Genomic DNA, 25,359 nt, shown 5'->3' with positions numbered 1-25,359 from the left:
CTTCCCATGGTTGTAAGTCTAAAGAGTTGGGATTAAATGCTGGGCTCTGACACTTCTTTCCCTTTCCCCAAACAGGTTTCCCTTGCAGCTGGAGAGTGGACAGACTGTGGAGTGCACAGTGGCACAGTATTTCAAGCAGAAATATAACCTTCAGCTCAAGTATCCCCATCTGCCCTGCCTGCAAGTTGGCCAGGAACAAAAGCATACCTACCTGCCCTTAGAGGTGAGGCTGCCAAGTAATGGCTGGGTTGGAGAACAAACATTGTACCTGCACACTGATATGAGAGGTCTGTTCTTCCATTCGTAGTCTCTCATTCTCATTTTGAAGTTTGGAAAATTGATGTTCTGAGAGGTATGAGGTCATTCTGTGAATTGTAGGCCTCATTCTTACCTGCTAATTTCTTTCGTTATTCCCCATCCTGCTCTCATGTTCTTTTAGGACTGCCAGGCAAAGGTGAAAGCTGTATTTATGTTTAATAAATAAGTAGTTTGTTCATGACAGATTTCAGATATCCACATTCATTTTAATTTTTATTTCTCTTACCGTGTCTTAACTTTTAATTTTTCTTACCTGCAGCTGGGGATCCTAAATGACCTAGAGATACAAGTATACCTTATTTTCCAGAAAATGGGAGATACCTGTTAGCTATAATGTGAATCCTATTCATGTTATCAATGTGATGATCGATGTGTTCTTTTGAAAAGGTTTTAGGCCCAAGATTTATCATAGTTTTATGCTTTAGCAGACCTTTAAAATCCTGCAGTTAAAGAACAGAAATGCTGTTTAAGTCATAGAATATAAATGCAGAACCATTGGGGTATATTTGTTTTGGTATACACTAGCCAAAATGTCTAATGAGAAACTACTGCTGACTTCTTCATTGTTTAGTCCAGTACTACTCCAGGTGTGGTCAGTAACAGCAACAGGTATTATTTGAGTGGGACTTGTTTGAAATGCGGAATCTCAGGTTCCACCTAGAACTATTGAATCAAAATCGTCTTTTAACAGAATCCAAAGAGGATTCATATGAACATTACAGTTGGAGAAGCACTAACCTAGAATAACATCTTGCTCTGTTTCCACAGCAGGAGTCAGATAGCTGGGACCAAAGCTCAAGCCTTCCGTGAGCTTCTGGGATTTCAGAACTAACCAGGGGGAATTAGGCTGAGGGGAGATAAGATCCCAATACCCAAGAACTCTGATTTTAGTTAATAGCTGTTGATGCATGGAAAGTGGGATGAAGACAGTATGTTCTCTTAAAGTGTAAAAAGGAGTCTTCAGGGACAATCCCAGCTAAGTAGATGGGCTTTAGTTAATATCTACTGCAAGCTAAGATTTTTAGCAAATTAACATTACTTCTGTTTAAGCATTAGTTTCCAAGGTGAATAATTTACATAATGACATATTTTTATTCTTATTATCATTTGTTTATTTAACAAATATTAATGGAGCTCATGCTGTGTGTCATACGCTCTTTTAGGTGCTGGAAATGCAGAGATTAACAAGACAGAGAAGGTCCCTGCTGTCGTGGAGCTTACATTCTAGAAGGGGGAGATAGACAATAAATAAATAAGATAGTTTCAGATAGTTGTAAGTGGTATAAGAATAATAAAACAGATTAAGGGGACAGAAGTAAGGGAGGAGGGGTTTGGAGAGCCACTTTAGTTATTATGGTCAGGGAGGGTCTCTTTTAGGAGACATTTGAGTCCTAAATTATGATAGAAACAACCTTTAATAACTTGAGGGAAGATCCTTCCAGGCAGGAAGTAAATAGTAAGTACAAAGGCTCTAAAGCAGCAAGGAGCTTGGATTTCTTCAGAGATAAGAAGGCCGTAGTGGCTGGTGTGTAGTGTATGAGGGGAAAAGCAATAGGGGATGGTTTCAGAGAGAAGTGCAGGGTCTAATCATGTAGGCTATTATAGCCAGGTGGGACTTTTTTTTGTTTTGTTTTGCTTTTTAGAATAACTTTATCAAGATATAATTCACATACCATAAAATTTACCGTCTTAAAATGTACAATTCAGTGGTTTTTAGTATGTTCAGAGTTGTATAACCATCACCATTATCTAATTCTAAAACATTTCGTCATCTCCAGAAGAAAACCTATACCCATTAGTAGTCACTTATACTCCTCCTCGCCACGAATCAGCCCTTAGTAATCACTAATCTATTTCTGTCTTTGTGCATTTGTCTATTCTGGACATTTCATATGAATAGAATTATATAATATGTGGCTTTTTTTGACTGGCATATTCCACTTAGCATAATGTCTTCAAGGTTCGTTATATTGTAGCATGTGTCAGAATTTTCTTCCTTTTTAAGGCTAAATACTATTCTCTTGTACATATATACCACATTTTTTTATCCATTCATTCATTCATTGATGGATACACTTAGGTTGCTTCCACTTTTTTAGCTATAATGAATAATGCTGCTATGAATATAGGTGTACAGATATTTGTTCTAGTCCCTGCTTTCATTTCTTTTGAGTACATGCTCAGATATGGATTCACTGAATCATATCGTAATTATGTGTTTAATTTTTTGAGGATTCACCATACTGTTTTCCACAGTGGCTGTACCATTTCACATTCTTACCAGTAATGCACAGGGTTCCAATTTCTCCACATGCCTGCTTTAGTTTTTTCCTAATGTTGATTCTGTAGCTGAAATTATCTGTCAAGAGTGCTACAACTTTAAGGTGCTTTTAAGAGGGCAACCTCCTAAATTAACAATTCTGGATTTTTATTAATTGAATCGACTAATTTGTATATTCTTTGGGATATGGAATTTAAGAGCAGGTGACCTTGTCCTGGTTTTACCTACCATTTTTCAAAATAAAATTTGGAAATTAGGAGGAAAACCAGTACTTACATAGTGTTGGCCCTATGGGAACAAATTATGTATTTCATTTTGTCTACCTCCTCACAACAACCTCATAGACAGCTAGTGTTTTATCCCATGACTGAAATTAAAGAAGCAGAGTCTCAGAGTAGTTAAGGGACCTGCCCAAGGTAATATCACCTAGAAATGGCAAAGCTGGACTTCAAACTCAAGCCTTCCCAACCTACTGGCTTTCTCTATACTCTGCCAACAGACTTCCTGTTCATAGCATCCTGAATGTAGTATATTGGGGAATGGAAGTCTTGTACTTTACTAGAAAGTCTTTTCTGATTTCCATTGTGTTCTCTTGGGCCTAAAACAGGAATGCATGGCAGGATGTTCCTCACACCAATAGAGGACGCTGTCAGACAACACAGACTGATTTTAGGGCTTAGTGATCATCTGTAGGCTGGGGCTCAAGAGTTAAGAGCCATCTCCAGTTCTCCTGGTGGGTTGCAGAGGAGCAACTGACTGCTTGTCACTATTTAAGAGGGCTATCTACTACCTTAGGAATCCAGTTTGTGTGTATTGAGTTTTTTAGTATCCAGAAGAGCTCTATGCTGGGTCCTTTGGTAAATAATAATTTATGCTAGAGTTTACTGAGTGTTTACTGTGTTCCAGAACTGTACACAGTCCTTTAAGTGCTTTATTTTATTTAGTCTCTGAACAACCCTATGAGATTGTTACTTTTCTTCCCAGTTAACATGAGACCTGAGCCCCGATCTGGCTCTGGATCCCAATCTGTTAATGACAAAGTGGCTATATTGCCTTTCGTATTGCACATGGATCTTTTCTAACTTACCTGTCTCTGCACAAGAGATTTTGCAGTCCCCTTCCCAGGGCTGACAGCCAAGGTCTCTTCCCTTATTGTGGGGCTCTGGGTACAGGGTGGACTGTACTCAAGCCAGAGCTACCTGTCCTTCTCGTTTCCTCAGGTCTGTAACATTGTGGCTGGGCAGCGCTGCATTAAGAAGTTGACCGACAACCAGACTTCGACCATGATAAAGGCTACAGCTAGGTCGGCCCCAGACAGACAGGAGGAGATTAGCCGCCTGGTCAGTAGGGCTGCAGAGAAATGTATGCTTGGTTGCTCAGTCATTGGGGCCCCTGGTAGCATAGATGCTTTTCTGCCTTGGCAGGATCCTCAGGAGAACACAAGTCTGGATTTGTTGCCTGGGATTCCATAGGACTGCTCTTGCTCTTGACCCTGTAGCTACTTGGCTTCCTATTTCTTTTTCCCTCCTGTATTACTTCCCTGTGTTATCCACTCCCGCTTACTTCACTTTCCACTTTCCCACCTTTTTTTAGGGCTATTACTTGCCAGCCCCAGCTGCTCTTCAGGGCTTTCTCCTTGGGACCCAGAGGGTGAGCAGTATTGCCAAGCTGCTACTCTCCTGAGATCCCCTTCTTTTGTCTTGCAGATGAAGAATGCCAGCTATAATCTAGATCCCTACATCCAGGAATTTGGGATCAAAGTGAAGGATGACATGACGGAGGTGACGGGGCGAGTGCTGCCGGCCCCCATCTTGCAGTACGGCGGCCGGGTGAGCAGGGTCAGGGCCAGACAACATCTCTAGGGCATATGGGAGGGGGGAATTGGGTTTATATAACCAGGGGCTTTTGCTCCCCTACTCACCTGGCTCTGCTGAGGCTCACCTGGGCAACCCCTCTGCCTATCCCCAGAACCGGGCCATTGCCACACCTAATCAGGGTGTCTGGGACATGCGGGGGAAACAGTTCTACAATGGGATTGAGATCAAAGTCTGGGCCATCGCCTGCTTCGCACCCCAAAAACAGTGTCGAGAAGAGGTGCTCAAGTAAGGAGGGTTGGGTGTATGGGTGGAAGGGTGGGAAGGACCCTAGCTGCCTACTTTCCCCTACCCACAAGGGACCAAGATTTGATCTGTGGTCTCTTCTTTCTGACTCTTGACCCTGCTTCCCTGTGCTTCCTGGCTCAAACTTCTGCCTGTTCCTTTTCTGTCCATCTGTGGTCAGAAGGCTTGATAAGAAGCTGTATTTGCGTCAGAAATGATGATTTCAGGACATGAATCTCCTAAGGGAGGCCTGAATTATTTTATTGTTATAATTACTAACATTGGTAGTAAATAGTATAGTGATGACTATAATGTTGCACCAACACTCTATCTAATTTTATGTTCTCTCATTTCATCTTCATAGTGAGTAGGTGGTGGTATTTCCATTTTCAGGAGACTGAGACTCAAAGAGTACCTTGTACAAGGTTTACATATCAGGAAAGTGTCAGAGTTGGGATCAAATCAGATCTGAGGCTTCAAAGCTTATATTCCTCATTGGAAACAAAAGCTCAGCTGGTTCTCTGCACTGTCCTCTCCTGTATTATATACAGAATTTGTTCATTCAGGTCCAAGTGACTTGAGTTAGATGAACATGAGTTGTAAGGGCCTCTTAGCTTACTTAGTGGCTGAGGGGCTCCGAACATATGACAGCAATGAAGAAAATGATAAAGCCAGATGGTTTAAAGGAACACATTAGGGGAGTAATGGTCTTGAGCAAATGAATGAATGGTAAAGTAACTGACCCTTCCCCTGCAGTCTTTTTTTTATTGAGATATTTCAAATACCACAAAATTAACCCATTTAAAGTGTATAGTTAAGTAGTTCCTGTAGTCTTTTGATGTGGTCACTTCTTACTCTCTTTGGATCTAGAGTAGGGTCAAGGGATCAATGCCTACCTAGGCTGAGGAAGAGTTGGTGGAGCTGACCACTTTGGGTATTGACAAGGATAATAAAGCTGTGTGTTCTGGCAGGTTCAGCTGGCCTTAGATTTTCATAAGAATTAGTTACAGCAGCACCTGATGAATGTAGGGACTCCGGCTGCCCTGCCTGTCCTTCTCCCCTCTCCCCTCATAGATACACAACTACCACCATCACACTTAATAGTTTCTTTTAAATGAGTTCCTCTTGTCCCCTTTCCTGCGTTTTGGGGATTTTAGCGCCATTTAGATTAGGCCACTCCTAGCCTTGGCCTGCATTGGAGAGCTGGCCTTTAGCAATATTGGAAAGGCTCCCAGCTCTCTGCCTTTGTGTCAGCTTATTGGCTAGCTCTGTTCTCTGTATGCGTCTCTCATTCCCATATTCTTTCCCTGTTCAGTTCTTTTGAGAAAATTCATTGTTTTTGATATTTTGGGGTACAGAAACTGATAAACCTAGAATCTGTGCGTTGGGAGTCTATTCATCAGACATCCCCTTCTCCCAATGATCCCCAGATGCACGGGGTAAGAATATGACTTGTACACCTGGGTCAGTGGTACCCAGTTGGATGTTTGGTTCTGGGCTAAGGATTAAAATCGGAGTCTTCGGGTATGGCAGTGGATGAGATTGTCCAGGGAGAATGTACATGGTGAACAGAGGCTGAATATAAGAACTCTGAGAAACTGGAAAGTAAATAGAGCAAAGTTCGTAAGTGTGTGTGAGGGGATGGGATCCAGAGCACAGGAAAAGAGATAGAAGAGAGAAGTGAAGGTGGCTGTGGAGGTTGAGAAATTGGTAATTGGGGATGGATGAGGGAGTCCTATGGTCAACCCTCAGGATTTTTCTTCTGGCTAAAGAAGTTCTGTTACCTCCACCATATCACTTTTAGGAGAGGATTTCAAGATCTTCCCCATTCTAGACTTCTTTCAACACGTGGCCCCCAGCACAGAACACAGTATGCTAAGTATGATCTGGTGGTAGAGAAAAGATTGGGAATACCACTTTCTTTGAAGTAGAGACCCACTTAATAAATTTGACTTACTAAATTTGATGTTCCTTTATATCCTCCATACTAGTTCAGTTCCTCCCTCTAATGTAGCCACTGTCATGAACTATTATGACCTTCCATCTAATTTATATGTTTTATACACCTATATACAAATGATTTAAATTTTATTTTTAAGATTTAGTTATTTATTTTAGAGAGACAGCACAGGGGTGGGGGGGGGCGGGGAGGCGGGAAGGGGCAGAGGGAGAGGGAGAGAGAAGCCCAAGCAGACTCCAAGCTGAGTGTGGAGCCCAACATGGGGCTCAGTCTCACGACCCTGAGATCACAATCCAGCCAAAACCAAGAGTCAGAGTTCAACGGCCTATGCCACCGAGGCACCCCTCAAGTGATTTTGTATTTTACATAATAGTATCATACTGTATTTATCTTGTGTTTACTTTTTTTTTCTCTACTAAATATGTGAAAAAATACTTATTTTCTCACGATATAGACTTTTGAATCTATCATACTGGTATTTATATGCTATAGAATGTCCCCTAAATAATTGCTTTTATTCCCTATTTGTATATTGCTTTTAATCTAAATGTAGGATTTTCACAAGTTAAATTTTCTGCTATTTATTTCAGTCTGTCATTGTACTTAGGTAGCTGGATTTTTTAAATCTACTGCATATGTATCATTTCTTCCAACTTCGTCTTCCTTTCCTAGGGTAAAGCCCTAAAGCCAAAGGAAAGAAGCTTGTTTAATTATCTACTCTTAGGCTTCAAAGAATCAGTAGGGGAGGAGGGAGCTCATTTTTACTGAGCACCTCCTGTGCTCTGATCACTGTTGGAGCTTATTTTAATATGAGCAGAGGCCTTTCTCTTGGGCATTTGCCTGCTGCTACAGACTCAGTGCACAGAAATCAGCTACTTGAGTGGGACAAAGTGGGGACTCAGAATTCCCAGAGGTCCCTTCTCTGGGCTCCCTCGGCTCTCTGCTTATACCATTGAATACTTAGCAAGTGTGATTTTGTCCTACTCAGTTATAAATGTGTTTTTTTTTATACTGGCTGTGATCATGTCTCATTTATCTCAGAATGTTTCAGTGGCTGTCCCAGAGCTAGGTACCTAAGATGGAGGCATTTGTTCAGAGGTATTAAAGTGGGACTCACTGCCTCCTGTCATGACCATACTTGTGCTGCAGGAACTTCACAGACCAGCTGCGGAAGATTTCCAAGGATGCAGGGATGCCCATCCAGGGCCAGCCTTGCTTCTGCAAATATGCGCAGGGGGCAGACAGCGTGGAGCCCATGTTCCGGCATCTCAAGAACACCTACTCAGGGCTGCAGCTCATTATCGTCATCCTGCCAGGGAAGACGCCAGTGTATGGTACAGTTCTCTGGGGACAGTGATAATGAAGATAGGACTCTTCTCAGGGTAGCTCCCTGGAGGCTCCTAGGGAGGACTCAGTGTGGGTTCTTTGCTCTAGCCAGAGTTCTTCCTTAATATCAGTATTCCTTTTGAAGGAGAAATATTAGCCTGTGTGAGCCATTGAGTTATCCTAGGTCCTGCTTACCTGCTCACACTCCATCCCAGTAATATTTACTGGGGTCCTCTGCATGGTGGTCTTTATGCCAGGCTAAGCTGAGCCAGATACAGATATGTGTCAGTCCAGATTCCTTCCTATCCCTAGGAGTGTGTTGACTGTCAGGACATTGTGCAGCACACTCAAGCAGAATTTGTGGTGGTTCAGTAAGTGGTTTGTTGCCTGGGAATGACTTGGACTTTCTGAGAAGTTTTCTCTCTCTCCCACTTCTAAGAATAGGGATGATTATATATATCTCTGGCTCAATTCTTTTACTCTGTTTTCCCAGTACCTCTCCTGTTTCAGAAGAAGAGGTGTCCCTCCTCTTACCTTGTTCAACCCACGTATGCTCTTGTTCCCATCTCATCCTGCCACTTTTGGGACTTCATACCCCTTGACCCTCAAACTTGTTCACATTCCCCATCCAAGAGTACATTACCACAATCATGCCATCTCCTTTAGCTTTTGTCTTCCTGTTTCTTGTTTTTCTTCATCATACTTTTTGAATGAGTTCTCCACATTTTCTAGACCCACTTCCTCACCAGCTGCTTACTACTTCGCCTCTTTCATCTGTCTTACCTCTAACTTTCTCCAAAACTTCCCCTGCAGAGAGCCGTCTGTGACCTTTCTCACTTCTCTTCGCTTGACTTTCTCCTGTCTCTCTTTAATTATTTTTGTTATTACCAGATATGCCTGGTATTTTCCAGATTTCTATACCCTGCCTTCTCTATCTTTACATTCTAATGAAATTTTCATTTATTTCAGTTGGTTAAATCATCACCTCTTACTAATATATGTTGTAATGTATTGTTAAATCTTGGTCCAACCCTTGACCTCTCCACTGTTCCCATCTGTCCCTTTGACCTTTCTCCCTTCTATAAGCATTTATTAATCACCTACTATGTGTAAAACACTGTGCTAGGTCATAAATACATTGGTGAATAAAACAGATGTAGTCTCTGCTCTTATAATGTGTTTTGATGGACATCTGTTTAGTAGCTTATCTTCTTTCTTTATCAGTAAGCTCTTCTCTTTACATCTTCTGTGTTTGGCATTGTAATTGCTTCTGGGTACCTTCATCCAAACTCTGGAGGCAGTGTTAACTTTGCTTCATCTCCATCATCATCTTTTTTACAGTCATAAGATCTGTTCTCTGCTCTCTACCCACACTTCTCAACTTAATTCTAACATTTTTTCTTAAATCTTTCTTGAATAAGAAAGGTTTTTCATTTACTGGATGAGACCTTTTGTAACTCTACTCCCAAAAAAACTTTCATTGGTATGAATTCACAAAATAAAAATTTTTCAGGGCCCTGATCTTAGTTTAATGTTTTCGACTTTATCTTGTACTGTTCCCTTTGCCACACATACTGGGAAGATCACTTGTTCTGGAATTAGATAGAAATGGATTTTAATCCTGGCTATGCCAGTTTACTGATTTAGGCAAATTACCTAACCTTTCTGAGCCTCATGAATTAGTTATATAAAAAGCAACATCTAGCACAGTGCCTGGCACATAGTAGATACTCTAAATCTCATTTCTTCTTCTTCTTTTTTTTTTTTTAAGATTTTATTTATTTATTCATGAGAGACAGAGAGGCAGAGGCAGAGGGAGAAGCAGGCTCCCGCAGAGCAGGGAGCCCAATGTGGGCCTCGATCCCAGGACCCTGGGATCATGACCTGAGCCAAAGGCAGATGCTTAATGGACTGAGCCACCCAGGCATCCTAAATGCTCATTTCTTGCCTGTGCTTTCTAATCTTTGGCTTTGTTTACATCATCTGCCTTTTTCTAGAATATCTACATACTCTTCTTCTTATCCCCCCATGTTGCCCTTAAAATTCTATCTGTCAAGTCTCAATTTAAGTGTACTTATTTCTGGAAGCCATCTCTTATCATCCTACCTAGAGGATAAATCTTTCTGGATACCTCTGGAAATTTTATCAGGCTGCTGATCAGTTACAACCTTCCTTGATATTATTTTGAGCATGGAGTAGATCTTATTTTGCTCTGAAACCTTCTTCCCCTCTGCACATACAAACTTAAAGTAAAGCCTTCCACTGACATGATACTCAGTAATTGCTTGTGGAGGGAAGTTGGTTGATCTCCAGTCCATGTCTCTGGGCCTTTATTGATAGCCCTTGGATGCAAAATAAGGGTACATGTTAGGAGAACTGCCTTGAGTAATTATCCACATTTCTGGTTCTCTCCATTAAGGGGAGAATCCAGTATTGGTTTACTTGGGGAGTAGTATAGTACAGCATGCTGGGGGAGGGCAGTGCTTACTCAGAGAATTTCCCCCCATCCTGGGCTCAGTAATGCTATCCCTCTCTCCAACCTTGATTAGGACCTTGGGTTTCTTCTACTTACGTTCTGTTCCTTGATTATATGCCACTTGGACAATGAAAACAATTGCCTAGGAATTAAGCCAGCAGATAAGAGGAGCAGTTAGATTCTTCTAAAGACCCTCACCTTCCCTCCTTGGAGACCAAAGCAAGATCCAGTTGCATTGTGGTTGCCCTTAGAGTATAGAAGGACAGTGTCACATTTGTCCAGTTCTGATCTGGTACCACATCTCATCCTGTCCTTAGTATTTTTAACTCCTTCCTCTCCACTAAATTGATACTATTATCCTTTTTTTTTTTTAATGTAAACTTTTTATTGTAGTATACATATAGAAATCTTAAGAGTTCAGGGGCGCCTGGGTGGTTAAGCGTCTGCCTTCGGCTCAGGTCATGATCCTGGGGTCCTGGGATCGAACCCCACGTCGGGCTCCCTGCTCAGCGGGGAGCCTGCTTCTCCCTCTCCTCCCCACTCATGCTCTCTGTCACTGTCTCTGTCTCTGTCTCTCAAAAAAAAAAAAAGCTTAAGCGTTCAGTTCAATGAATTTTTACAGAATGTCACAATAGGGTAACCAGTACCCAGTTTTAGGAGCAAAACATTACCACAACCTCAGGCTGCCAGTCACTACAGCTCCCCATCAATGGTAATCACTATTTTGGCTTCTAATGCCATAGATTCGTTTTGACAGTCTTTGAACTTTATGTAAATGAATCATTTATTAGGTACTTTTTTTTTTTTTTTAAAGATTTTATTTATTTATTTGACAGAGAGATAGAGAGAACAAGTAGGCAGAGAGGCAGGCAGAGGGAGAGGGAGAAGCAGGCTCCCCGCCGAGCAGGGAGCCCGATGCGGGGCTTGATCCCGGGGACCCTGGGATCATGACCTGAGCCGAAGGCAGCTACTTAACCAACTGAGCCACCCAGGCGCCCCATTAGGTACTTTTTTTGTGTCTGGCTTTTACTCAACATTATGCTTATGAGATTCAACCATGTTTATTTAGTCGTAGTCTGTTACAGTTTTTCCATTAGATGAATATAACACAATTTACATGTATTTATCCATTCTACCATTGGTGGGCATATTTGTGTTGTTCCCAGTTTTTACTGTTATAAATAAAGCCTCAGTGTACATTCTTGTACATATCCTTTGAACATATATACCCATTTCCACTGGGTGTGTATTTAGGAGGAATTTTATTTATTTATTTATTTATTTTTAAAGATTTTATTTATTTGTCAGAGAGAGAGCTCAGGCAGAGGGTGAAGCAGGCTCCCAGCTGAGCAGGGAGCCTGATGCAGGGCTCGATCCCAGGACCCCTGGGATCATGACCTGAGCTGAAGGCAGACGCTTAACCTAGTGAGCCACCCAGGCGCCCCTCTAGGAGGAACTTTAGTGTATAGTTTACACTTCCACCAGCAATGTATGAGAGTTCTAGATATTTTATATCCTTACCAAACTTGATATTGTCTCTTCCATTTTAGCTGTTTTTGTGGTGTCTGGTGATACTGTGTTGTGCTTTTAATTTGATTTCTCTGATGATTGATAAAGTTGGGTATCTTTTTATATGTCTGTTGGCTATTTCACTAGGCTCTTTTGTAAAGTACCTACTCATGTCTTTCCCTTTTCTTTTTATTGCCTTAACTACCTTTTTCTTATTGATTAATTTATAGGTGATTTCTTACTGATTTATAATTCCTTCATTTAATATGTATGTGTATTATACATATATTCTCTGCTTTGTGACTTGCCTTTTTACTTTCTTAATGGAGTCTTTTGTTGAACAGAAATTCAAAATGTTAATGTAGTCCAATTTGTGTAACATTTTTTCTTTATGGCTAGTAAGTTCTGTGTCCTGTTTAAGAAATCCAAAGATCGTAAGATGCTAGCTGTGTTTTCTTTTTTTTTTTTAAAGATTTTATTTATTTATTTGAGAGAGAGAATGAGAGAGAGCGAGCATGAGAGGGGGGAGGGTCAGAGGGAGAAGCAGACTCCCCACTGAGCAGGGAGCCCGATGCGGGGCTCCATCCCAGGACTCCAGGATCATGACCTGAGCCGAAGGCATTTGCTTAACCAACTGAGCCACCCAGGCACCCCTATGTTTTCTTTTAAATGTGTGGTTTTTTGTTTGTTTGTTTTTAACCTTTCACATTTAGAATTAGTCTGTCTCCTCCAGAAACTCTTGCTTTCTCCATCCCCTGTCAGTGGTTCCTCTGCTGGTGCAAAGCCTAGAATCTCAGCCTCCTGCCCACACCTAGAATCAGCAAACGTACCCAGGGTAAAAGCAGCTGCAGAAGATAGCTCACCTTGGTGAGATTCTCTTCCTCTCTGGTGTTTTTGTCCCTTCAGTTTTTGTCTCAGCACCTCTCTTTTGCCTTCAAAAGATGATTTCTGTATTTTGTCTGGCTTTTCTGAATGTTATCTGCAGAAGCATTGGTTGGTCACTAACTACTCCATCTCTCTTGGTAGTGGAAATGATCCTTTTAGCTTTTTCAATATGTTCAGGTCTCTCTCATTGAAAACATACTAAATCCTTCATTGATCTCACATCTCCTTCTTGGCACTTTATATCACCAAAATAGTTTTTGCCTCTATACATTAGTTTTTTGCCTTGATATCGATTCAAAGGACATTTCTGGGGGTGCTTGGGTGGCTCAGACGGTTAAGTGTCTGACTCTCTTTCTTTTTTTTTTTTAAAAGATTTTTATTTATTTATTTGTCAGAGAAAGACAGAGCACAAGCAGGGAGAGCGGCAGGCAGAGGGAGAAACAGGCTCCCCGCTGAGCAGGGAGCCCCATGCGGGACTAGATCCCAGGACCCTGGGATCATGACCTGAGCCGAAGGCAGCCACTTAACCGACTGAGCCACCCAGGCATCCCGTGTCTGACTCTTGATCTCAGCTCAGGTCTTGATCTCACAGTCATGAGTTTAAGCCCCACACTGGGCTTCACACTGGGCGTAGAGCCTACTTAAAAAAACAAACAACAGAAAAACAAAGGACATTTCTGGTCCTTATTTTACTAGATCTCTTAGCACTTGATTTTGTTGAACACTTGCTTCTAAACCCTCTCTTCCCTTGATATTCATGATACAACACTGTCTTCCTCCTAGTTTTCTGGGTATTTCTCCTTTGCAGACTCATCTTCTTAGCTGTTCATCTTCTTGGGAGTTCCTCAAGACTCAGGTCTAAGCCCTACTCCTTTCACCTGTTCTCTTCCTTGATGATCTCATCAAGATCATGCCTTTAATTACTATCTGTACAAAATATCTAACAAATTTGTATCCCCTTTCAGACTGCTTTTGAGCTTTCAACTACTATTCTCATTGCCGAATTGACATCCTCACCGGAATTACCAAAAAGCACTTCAAATTCAAAAGGTTTCAAGAACAGTTTATGACCTATCTTTTATTACAGAAGCTAGAAACTTGAAGTTAACTATAAAAATTCTTTTCCCTTACATATATCATCTCTGAGTCCCTTAAATGTCTCTTGAATCTGTTTGTTTCTTTCCATCTAAGCAACTGTCTTCTTAGTACAAGCTACCTTCACTTCTTGTGGGATCAGTCCGATGACCACATTCTTTCTCTCACACCGTGGTTCCTTTGCTCTCCTTTTAGTTACTTTGGCCTTTCAGTTTCTCCAACATATTCCCTATCAGAGTACATTTTTGATGCTGTTCCCTCTGTCTGGAATGCTCTCTCCCAACTCCGCCTCTCTTCTAATGAAACCTTTGGGTTTCATTTCTATCATTACTTAGTCCATTCCTGGCTGGGTTATTACCCCCTATTAAAAGCTCTCATATCTTCATGAAGTTTTCTGTTGTAGCATTTATCATTGTTGTACTTTTCATGACTTTTAAGATTAGTCACTAGACAGTAACCACTATGATTAGGGACTCTATGTTTCTGGTTACCATTGTGTTCTTACCACCTCGTATCCTGCCTGACATCTAATCAGCATTCAGTAAATATTCGTTGAATGCACTAATTACATCTCTCCCTGCTTATAGCTGAAGTGAAACGTGTTGGAGATACACTCTTGGGAATGGCTACACAGTGTGTGCAAGTGAAGAATGTGGTCAAGACCTCGCCTCAGACTCTGTCCAATCTCTGCCTGAAGATCAATGTCAAACTTGGTGGCATTAACAACATCCTAGTTCCACACCAGCGGTATGAACTCTATTGCCCACTTGCCCTGTCAAGCAAGGTACCATGTCGGGGATTGACAAAACGACAGGACTCTGGCCAGGCAGAGTGAATCAGACACAAGGGGAGAGATGACCAGAATGGGTGCTAGATGGTGCCAGGAAGAGAAGACCCAACTCCTCACCATTTGTTTTCTCTTCTTTGTTTAGCTCTGCCGTCTTTCAACAGCCAGTGATATTCCTGGGAGCAGATGTTACACACCCCCCAGCAGGGGATGGGAAAAAACCTTCTATCACAGCAGTGAGTGATACTCTCCAGCTTCTTCTTAAGGTTCTCATTTTAGCTCTGAGCACCAAAGACTACATATAATCTCCTTTTCTCAGCTCTGATGCTTGACCCTTCGTAAGAACTTTTTTTTTTCAGCTGATCATCCCCATTAACCACTCCCTTGATATCTTCATAAAACTAACTCTGTATGGTATCTATTTTTCAGAGAGAGCAGTGAGAGTGTAGGTGGTGGCCAGAGACTTTGCCCAGTCTCCATCACTCTTGCTCTGTGTTCAAATTTCTCTCTCTCTCTCCATGCCCACTTTTGGGATATGGGAAAGACCATGTCTCTTCTCTGAAATCCTTTTGAAGGTGGTTACTTAGTTGCTGGGACTGTCCTTTCCTCTTCCCCATCCCTACCCCTGATCCGTCTAGTAGATTAAGTGTCTTTCCAGTCCCTCTCCTGACGTCTCTGCTCCCTGTCCCTAGAGGCTTCCGAATTGCTAGAAGGATCAGGCCTTCTTCCCACTTCTCTTTCCTCAACCCTCACATTTCTCTAGGCAGACTGGGCTAAGCACAGTAAATGTGGGGAAATCCTGTACTATGCTTACCCTTGTTTTCCTTGTGGCCATCCGTCCTAGGCTCTGGCCACTGTCCCCTTTGAAAATGATGTTACTCCTACCTCCTGCAGGAACACTCTTCACTATGGTTTCTGGGTAGATTAGTACTTGAATTGAGAAAAGGACTAACCTGTGGCTCTTTGAGCTAGTAGTGCCAAACCTTCACATGCCTTCCTGCAAGGGGTAAGAAAATTGAACTTACCAAGCACTTACTGTGAGCTAGGTCCTATGCAAGGTGTTTTATATGTACCCGAGCAGCACTGCAAGCAGGTGGCATTCTTACCTATTTGAGAGGAGGAAAAAGATCAGATGGATTAAATAACTTCTGCATGCATGATAGAGATTGAAACCAGGACACATTGAATCCCAAACCCTACTAACTCGTTTGCATAGTTTTCTTGCTAAGAAGCTTCCCCAAATCTACGTCCTAACAGTGTTGGGAGGGTGGAGATTCTGGAGGCTGATCCTGCCTCTTTGACTGTTAGGTAGTAGGCAGTATGGATGCCCACCCCAGCCGTTACTGTGCTACTGTGCGGGTGCAGCGACCCCGGCAGGAGATCATTGAAGACTTATCCTACATGGTGCGTGAGCTGCTCATCCAGTTCTACAAGTCTACCCGCTTCAAGCCTACCCGCATCATCTTCTACCGAGATGGGGTTCCTGAAGGCCAGCTCCCCCAGGTAGGGTCCAAAGTAGGTGGAGAAAACCTTCACATTGGGGCCAGAGGGCCTAATGGGTACAGAGAGTACTGCTCCCTTTTTTAAAGCTATTGGCATTGGGAGGTGGCACTTCTTTGAGAGCTTTGCTATAAATGGCGGTAGGCTTAGGAGCAGAGATCTCAACTGAGGGTGGTGTGCACAGCATCTATAGACCTTTCTTGTGACAGAAGAGCCTCAGTGCGTATTTACTAGTTGGTTCATGTTGAAGACTGATTCTTTAGACTAGTAGTTCGCAAAACTTTAGCATGCATCAAGATCACCTGAAGGGCTTGTTAACAGCAGTTTACAGGGCTCTAAGAAGTGCTGATTCATCTAGTCTAGGATGGTCCCTAGAATTTGTAGTTCTTTTTTTTTTTCTTTTTTAAGATTTTATTTATTTATTTGAGAGAGACAGAGAGACAGAGAGACAGCATGAGTGGGGGGAAGGACAAAGGGAGAGGGAGAAGCAGGCCCCCGCCGAGCAGGGAGCCTGACGTGGGACTCGATCCCAGGACCCTGGGATCATGACCTGAACCAAAGGCAGATGCTTAGCTGACTCAGCAGCCCAGGTGCCCCTAGAGTTTGTAGTTGACAAGTTCCTAGGTAGGTGATGGTCTGGAGGCCACACTTTGAGAACTGCTGTTGACCTTCCTTCAGAATGTTCCTCCTATTCTTTGTCCCTGCCAAGCCTTCATATTTCTGTTGTTTAGAATATATAATGAACTGGTCTCCTTGACTACCATTTAATATTAATATAAGTGTCATTTATTGGGTATCTCTTATGTACTATGAATTGTGGTAAGCACTGCATATATGTTCTATTTAATGCTTAGAATAACCCTATGAAATAATAATTATCGCATTTGACAGATGAGGAGGCTTGGAAATGTTAAATGATTTCTTCAGTGTCAACCAAGCTAAGCAGTCATGGAACTGGGGTTCAGACAAATTGGTCTGATTCGAGTTTATGGTCAATTTTCTCTAAGTCATCCAGTGTTCCCTAAAACAGCAGACAAATTTATCCTATCATTTCTCTGTTCAGGAATGTCTAGTGGCTTCACATAGTCTTGGGTTAAAATTCAAACTGCTTATTAGCAAAGCAATCAGCAGTTATTAAGCCCCTACTAGGTTTTCTATGCTTTTACTTAATCTGTTATACTTTTCACAACAGTTTTGTGAGGCTGGTCTTACTAGTAACTTTAGTAGATGTGGAGAAAATGAGACTTAGAAGGGCTAAGTAGCTTGCTTACAGGAATACAACTAGATAAAGCTTGGGTTTAAATCTAGTTCTAGGGGCACCTGGGTGGCTCAGTTGGTTAAGCATCTGCCTTCAGCTCAGGTCATGATCCCAGGGTACTGGGATCGAGCCCCACATCGAGCTCCCTGCTCAGCGGGGAGTCTGCTTCTCCTTTCTGCCTGCCACTCTCCCTACTTGTGTGCTCTCTCTCTCTGACAAATAAATGAAATCTTTATAAATAAATAAATAAACTAGTTCTAATTGATTTCCATTCTATATATTTCTGCCATACAGTTTTGATTCCTTATATCTGACTTCTAAGACCACAAGGCAACCATTGCGTATGGTTATTTACTTGTGGGTCCTTCATTAGCTAGTCCATATTCTTATAATCCTACTTCTTTGTAGGACTGAATTCATCTACTCCCACTGTACCAATTCCTGAACTGTGTGTCTGCTCTTCTCTGGTGGTCTCAACACTGTCTGCTTTTGGAGCTCACAGGGGAATTCCTGTTATCCTCCTGATCCTGAGATTGACCTTACTTTGGGCATTGTGATTTTAGTGAAGTCTATGTGCTTTGGTTCTGTGTCTTGATATTAGGGCTCTTTGTGCATAGGAACCAGGTGAGTGCTCTCTGCTGATGCCAAGCCTCCTGGCCAAGGTTTTATAGCAACATATGTGAACTGAGTATAAGGCTGATTTTGACAGAAAGGCTGTGTCATCTGTAATGGTTGGGTGTCTGTTTATAAAGAGAGACTGAGCAAAAAGCCGTACTACAAACAGCACCCTCTTAGTTGACCAAGATGTGACTCGAGGAGCTATTTCCCTGTCTCCCTCCTCGCCCTGTGCCTAGATCCTGCACTACGAGCTGCTGGCCATCCGTGACGCTTGCATCAAGCTGGAGAAGGACTACCAGCCCGGGATCACTTACATCGTGGTGCAGAAACGCCACCATACCCGCCTCTTTTGTGCTGACAAGAATGAGCGGGTGAGTGAGAGACTGAGGAAGCCACCCTTATCCTCATCCTATCTCCCTTCTCTTACTATGGAAGAAGCCCTTGAGATAAATCTGGGGATTTCGTCCTTGGTTTGTCTGTCCTCCCTACCCCCTTCCCCCAGCTCTTGTACTTCCTCTCCCTCCTCCTAGCTCCCTGGCCTATAGGCCCCCATATAGACCAGCTCCAGAGAAGGGAAAGGGAACTACTACTCATTGAACTTCTCTTGTATGTCAGACACTGTACCAGGTGTCTTCCTCACAGCAGCCCTGTGAGGTAGGTACTATTATTACCTCCAGTTTAACCTCAGAAATCTTAAATGACTTACTAAGGTCACACAGCTAATGAATAGTGAAATCAGCACTTAACCACAGGTTTGTGTGACAGTAGAAGCGCATTATTTCAAGATCTGGTACCCTCTGGGAACAGCAACTTCTGCTTTACTTTTGAGATTCTGGTGGAGTCAGAGTAGAATTGAGTTGGGGCCCTACTTAGGGCCAGGCAGATCTTGGGATCTTGTTTGTCTTTGTCTCTATACAGATTGGGAAGAGTGGTAACATCCCAGCTGGGACAACTGTGGACACCAACATCACCCACCCATTTGAGTTCGACTTCTATCTGTGCAGCCATGCAGGCATCCAGGTAGCTGGGCTATGTCCAGGGCTTTCCAATGGGTCAAAGATGAGTTGATTATTCCCACTGCCTTTAAAATATATCAGTTGTCACTGAGGGCATTCAGAAAAGGATTTTTCTCTTAATAAGCCCTTAGCATACTTGAACAGAAGTACATTTTGAACATCTTAGGCAGGATTGCCCATAACAAGGGTGTTTTATGACATAGGTGGCTTTGTGTTTGCCTTTTCGTGGGTGGGTCTTCCAACCCAACCACACTCTTTTTTTTTTTTTTTAAGATTTTATTTATTTGAGAGAGAGAGTGAAAGAGCACAAGCAGGGGGAGCAGCAGAGGGAGATGGAGAAGCGAAGCAGGACTTGATCCCAGGACCCTGAGATCATGACCTGAACTGAAGGCAGACGCTTAACTGAGCCACCCAGGCACCCCAAACGACACTTTTTTTTTTTTTTAAGATTTTATTTATTTGCCAGAGAGAGAGAGCACAAGCAGGGGGAGCAGCAAGCAGAGGGAGAAGCAGACTCCCCCACTGAGCAGGGAGCCCGATGTGGGACTTGATCCCAGAACCCTGGGATCATGACCCGAGCCGAAGGCAGACGCTTAACCGACTGAGCCACCCAGGCGTCCCCCCGACCACACTCAACAGTGATCCTGTTCCTTAGCATTGGCCATCCCTTCTGCCCAGCTTGGGGCCCCCTCATCTTCCTATCTTCCCAGGGCACCAGCCGACCATCCCATTACTATGTCCTTTGGGATGACAACCGTTTCACAGCGGATGAGCTCCAGATCTTGACGTACCAGCTGTGCCACACTTATGTACGATGCACCCGCTCCGTCTCTATCCCAGCACCTGCCTACTATGCCCGCCTGGTGGCTTTCCGGGCACGATACCACCTAGTGGACAAGGAGCATGACAGGTGAGGCCTGGGATCAAGCTGGCTTCCCTTTTGCTTCAGCTTCTGGTACAGATCCTCTCAACTTTCCTTGGGCGGAAGGAAATGAATATTGTACCGTATGATATCCTTGGGCTCATCTGCCCAAATCTGGGTTGGGACTTTCTCTTAAGTTGGTATGGGAATTGGTACTCTGGATGGGGGAATGAATTAGCAGCTCAGTGCACCAGGAAGGACTTCTTTCATTTTTGCTTTTCAGTGGAGAGGGGAGCCACATATCGGGGCAGAGCAATGGGCGGGACCCCCAGGCCCTGGCCAAAGCCGTGCAGGTTCACCAGGATACTCTGCGCACCATGTACTTCGCTTGAAGGCAGAACGCTGTTACCTCACTGGATAGAAGAAAGCTTTCCAAGCCCCAAGAGCTGTGCCGCCCAAATCCAGAGGAAGCAAGGAGGAGGAGGGAGGGTAGGGAGGAGTTCAGAAGGCCTTGTTTCCTTCTACAAAGGGGGCTTTAAAAGGGTGGGGAACAGGGCCAGTAAGCCAGACCACCAGCCAGAAGTCTCTGATGTCCACCTCATGACCCCCACCCCTCACCCCATCTTGTCACATCTGGCCCTGACCCCACTGGACCAAGAGGGGCAGCACTGGTGCCCACCATACACACAGGTGTCTCATGTGACTTGCAGTGCTAAAGACTCATGCCTGACAGCTTGGTAAGGTCGGCTCTGCAGCCCCGCGGACAAAAGCTGGTAGGTTTGGGTTTGATAATTTAGATGGGAGAGTGAGGGGCTTGAGAAAGTGGGTGGGAGGAAGGAAGGATTTTTTAGGAGCCTTAATCAGAAAAGGTCTAGATTTGTTTAAGAGGAAAAACGAAACCAGACCCAGATCAATATTTTAGAATACTAGATGTTTTAATGGGTTGAAAATCCAGTTTGTAGGAAGATTTTTAATGCTAATGATTTTGGTTGCTCCTCCCCCAGCTGCCACCCCCCTTTCCCTTATTCCTTTCTCTCCACCTTTTCTACCCCACCTTACACCTCCTCCCTGACAGACATCCAGCCCCTAGTAAGACTTAAGGCACTATGGCACTTAGCTCTGAAGTGACACGACCCTGTCTTCCTTCCGCCTACTGGTGGGTAACCAGTGCCTTCCCTGTAACGGTAATGCTGCAGAACTGCAACCTTTTGTACCTTTCTTTGGGGGGATGGGGTGGGGGTGGGAGAGGAGGTAGGTGGGGAAGAAATACCCCTAACCCAACAAGCCTCCAGCCAGAGCGCCAGCTATTTTGCATTCAAAGGAATTGACTTCCATATTCATTGAGCTTTTAAAAAGATCACAACCTCAAGATGGTTAAAGTCCATTGACATTTGCACTTTCAGACATGATGTCTTGGAGCTGCTGAGATGACTGGCCCCTGGCCTTTCCACTTAACGCCTCCTTTTCTCCCTGTCCCCCCAGCCTCCCCACCTGCCTGGGTCTGGAGTTACTTTCATAGCATTTCTCATTCTTGGCTTCTTTTTTCCCCTGATGGTCAAGTCGCTTATGTTTCAATATTTCTTAACTGGGGTGTCTTATAACAAATGATCTTAAGTCTAAAATAAGAAAAAAGAGCAAAAACTAAATGTTATTTTTATACCATAACTTGAGTCTATTGCCAAAATCTGGAAATCCCTCCCATGCCCAATAAGTTTACATCCCAGAAACATTGAGCCATCAGAAGGAACTATGTACCGGACTTGTTCTTTGGCCTGGCTCGGTAGAGGGTGGTTATCTCCTCACGGTGGAGCTCAGGCTCCATCCTTCCCCTGTGCAGATAATATCTTTTTCTTGCTATAGGCTCCCTCCTCTGCACTGCCCTGCACTCTTTCCTGCAAGTGCATCTTCCCTTTCTCTGGACTGTCCTCTGACACTTTGGCTCATCCTAGATTCCAGTGTGTCCTGTGGACAGGCTGGGGGATTTTGCTGCTCCCTATTGCTTCTGTTTACACAAATGAATTTTTCCCAGTTTCCCACTAGGGCATGTGAGTGGGTGGCATGGGCCTTTGTTTTGTTTTGTTTTTTGTCTCCCTAGATAAAGATGGGGTTTGGCTGTCTTGCAGAACTGGAAAAGTAGGGGGTTTCTAGCTTGGTGCCTGCTGGCCTTGAGGCAAGGCCCCCTCTTTCCTTAACTGTTCATTTTTTTCCTATCCCACTGCTTGGGATGAGGAGTTGCAGCTTCAGTGTGGATGTTCCTCTTTTTGAGGAGCCTGGGCTTGGGTTTGCCCCAATCTGGTGATGAAGCCATGACACTTTAGACCTAGCTCAGGCTTGGAGGCCGGTCTGAATCCTGGCCTGTGTGCTTAGAGCTACCATTTCCCCTCCCCAGCAGCCCTTGTACAGACCCAGATTCGCTATGCAAAACAGTCTATCCCAGGTTCTGTTCTGGTTGGCTACTTTGTTCTGCGACTTCACAAAACGTAGCACAAACATTGATTATGGAGAAGGCATCAGGACTGTTGAGTAACTCCTCCTCTACTTCTTTCCTACTGGCTATAGCATGGGATGCCCCATGGGTACAGCCCAGCTGAAGAATGGAATGGAGGGCTCTGGGAGGAGGCAGCTCACTGGAGAGCCTACATTCCTTACACAAGTGCCTAAAGAGAGTGATGCCAACACTCCATCTGCCCTGTCCATCGCCTTCATATACTGTCTACTTCGTGTTCAGTCACCCTTTGGGGAGGGGAGCTCTCTTGGGACAACGGGCTCTGCATGTTCTCTTCTTGGGTGCATTTAGGGGCTGGGATCAGGGCACTGTTCCTGGAGGGTCCAGTCATTCACCAGCATTTGCAAATATCCATAGGGAGCTGGTGGTAGCCACCTACTCTCAGCAACAAGTTTATGTTCTCTCCTTTTTCTCTCTTTGCCTCACTCTCTCCATTTGGGTTTTGAGCTGGGGCCTGAAATGCATTTTTTAGCTCTTTGGCATTGTACATGCCATTCAAGAAATAAAAAGCAAGAGAAGCGGTTTGGGCAATGGCAAGAAAATGACTTCTTGCTCTGATTTTTTTTTTTTTTTTTTTTAATCTTTGAGACTTGAAAAATACCCTTGACCTTGAGGATTATTCTTGTTTGAAAGATGGTGTATGTAGATTGAGAAGTGGTATTAGCAACAAGCTTTGGCTTTCTTGGATTTGATTTAAGTGGTGCTTCTTACTTGTGCTCTGAGGAAGTGTTGGGGGGACCCCAGCCTCATCCTCTTGGACAGGTCTCTTGCTCCCTTCGTTCTATTCTCTTGCCTCTCTTTTCTACTTCTCTCTTTCCCTGGCTCCTTTTCCTTTTTTCTTTCACTAAGCTTGTTTGCTGGCCTGCCTGCCTATGTGATGATGAATTCTCTGCATGGCTTTGATAATCCCACTGTTAGCTAGCAAGGTCAGGCTTAGCTCCTTGGCTGCAGAAGACCAAGAATCTGTTCCCCAAGCCTGGTGATGTTCCCTCTGGGCTGGACTGCCATCAACATTACACAAGGACAGAGCAGCAGGGCTGCCTACCTGGCATGAAATCAGGAGGGCTTCTGACAACTTGCACACCTGTCCACTCCTTGGAGTTGTTTTTTCTCATTGCTTTTTCTAGATCTGGTTCCATTTCTCTACCTGCCTCCCTCTTCTGAGGCTGTCCTAGAGTTGAGCTACTTGGTTTCCAGGGTTGGAGGGTTAGGGGATGGACTTGGGGGAAGAAGAGAGTGATGGGAAGAGAATGGAGAGGATTTGGATAAAAGATGGGAAAGAGCACTGTTCATTGATCATTTTCCCAGTCCAGTCTGACCCATCGGGGGTTGAGGTGCTACTGTTGAACTCGGGATAAGCCTGGGGCTATTGTTGATGGGAACTTAGGTTTAGAATAATGTTGACAAGGAAGATACCTAAAAGCATGAAACCTCCCTTAAAAGCTCCTGGTTCCCACCTACTAGATAGCTCCACTGCAGCCTCCTCTTTGGCTAAGCAACAATGTTCTTGCGTGGTTGTTTTTTTTTTTGTTTTTTTGGGGGGGGTCCTAGAATTCAGTAAATGAGGCTAGCACTCAGGATGGGCGGCCAAGGGGACATTTTGAATTCTTAGCTGGCCCATGGGGTATCTATCTGCAAGGCTGGTGGGTAGTGTTTTAGACCTGACATCATGTTTAACAAAGAATGGAAGTTCCTTCCCCTTCAGGGTGGAAAGTTATCTCAAACTAGCCAAAATGCAGTTTTGGAAACTACATTGGGGGAAGTTATTTTTTATATTTACTGGGCCTAGGCCAATCCAGGATGGTAGCTGGGATGCCTTCCTTCTTAAAGTCTGATCATGGCAGGGATATGCAGGGCACTCTTTCCTATTTAGCCTTCTAAGCAGATTGGGGAGAAGGGATTCTCTGGTTTTCTCTTTCCCCCCCTTTTATTAGGACTTGCCTTCTCCCTAGGTAGGGAGAGAGGCTAGGTTGGTGCTCTCCCCTTACTCTATTCCTACTGACTTAGAACCTCTGGCTGCTGTTTGGGAGCCTAAGAATGGGAGTGGAGGGAATGGGCTCAAAACAAAACAGAATAAGGTGGGGAAGGCAGATTTCCTTCTTTAAAAAGGAAAATAGGAAACCCTCCAAGGATTGTGCAAGTAAAGACAATGTGTCAAATGCACTGAGTCCCCTGGTGTAGTAGCAATAAGGAAAAATGAAATGACTTTCCTGTGCACACAGTCCAACCTGATTGGTGTGTGATGTTGCACTTAGCAGCCATCTGGTGGGCATGTGTGACTACTCTGGGTTTCACTTTAGTTTCTAAACTTTTTATCCCTCTCAAGTCCAGCATGGATGGGGAAGTGTTCCTGGAGCCCCACAGCTGTGTACTTGTTTGCATTTGTTTCCCTTTGAGACTTGTGTTTGTGTCCTGCTTTGAGCTGTACCTTGTCCAGTCCATTGTAAAATTATCCCAGCAGCTGTAATGTACAGTTCCTTCTAAAGCAAGCAACAGCAGCAGCACAATTCTGTGTTTTATAAAGACAACAGTGGCTTCTATTTCTAAAGTGCGGTCTCTCTCTCTCTTTTCCCCCACTCCCATTAGCAAAGAAAACTGTTGGGATTAATTATATCTCTGATATATTTTAGGTTAGAGTATTAGATTGTTATAACAGCAGAACTATCACCTCTATAGGAAAGTGGATAAAAAACCACCAGAGTGTTGAAACTACAGATTATATGTAACCGTACTTCACAAGGCCTCCATTTATTCTTCATTCAACAAACCATACAAAGCACTGTGTCCAGCAGTATTGTTGGGGGAGAAAGGAAGCACAATTCAGAAAGGAGGAAAACTGTCTCTCTCTCCTTAAGGAGCTTAA

The 25,359-nt window shown here is 43.6% G+C and overlaps 1 protein-coding gene across 3 annotated transcripts in view; it reads left to right on the top strand.

Annotated features, from left to right (window-relative positions):
• LOC118545714 (protein argonaute-1) overlaps positions 1–25,036 on the top strand; it is a 36,076-nt gene extending 11,040 nt beyond the window's left edge. For 2 of the 3 annotated variants that reach the window (XM_078073416.1, XM_078073417.1), the window contains 12 exons: positions 76–223; positions 3,820–3,939; positions 4,306–4,437; positions 4,568–4,701; positions 7,808–7,992; positions 14,537–14,696; positions 14,882–14,972; positions 16,045–16,239; positions 18,349–18,483; positions 19,031–19,132; positions 19,839–20,038; positions 20,274–25,036. In XM_078073416.1, coding sequence (XP_077929542.1) covers positions 76–223; positions 3,820–3,939; positions 4,306–4,437; positions 4,568–4,701; positions 7,808–7,992; positions 14,537–14,696; positions 14,882–14,972; positions 16,045–16,239; positions 18,349–18,483; positions 19,031–19,132; positions 19,839–20,038; positions 20,274–20,382 — 1,711 coding nt within the window. In that variant the 3' untranslated portion in view covers positions 20,383–25,036. The remainder of the gene's footprint in view (positions 1–75; positions 224–3,819; positions 3,940–4,305; positions 4,438–4,567; positions 4,702–7,807; positions 7,993–14,536; positions 14,697–14,881; positions 14,973–16,044; positions 16,240–18,348; positions 18,484–19,030; positions 19,133–19,838; positions 20,039–20,273) is intronic. The other variant, XM_036108129.2, reaches the window with a different exon arrangement.
• The last annotated feature ends 323 nt before the right edge of the window (positions 25,037–25,359 follow it).

Source organism: Halichoerus grypus, chromosome 5 (assembly GCF_964656455.1).
Source record: "Halichoerus grypus chromosome 5, mHalGry1.hap1.1, whole genome shotgun sequence".
Taxonomy (NCBI): domain Eukaryota; kingdom Metazoa; phylum Chordata; class Mammalia; order Carnivora; family Phocidae; genus Halichoerus; species Halichoerus grypus.
This window is presented reverse-complemented; position numbering and strand designations above follow the sequence as displayed.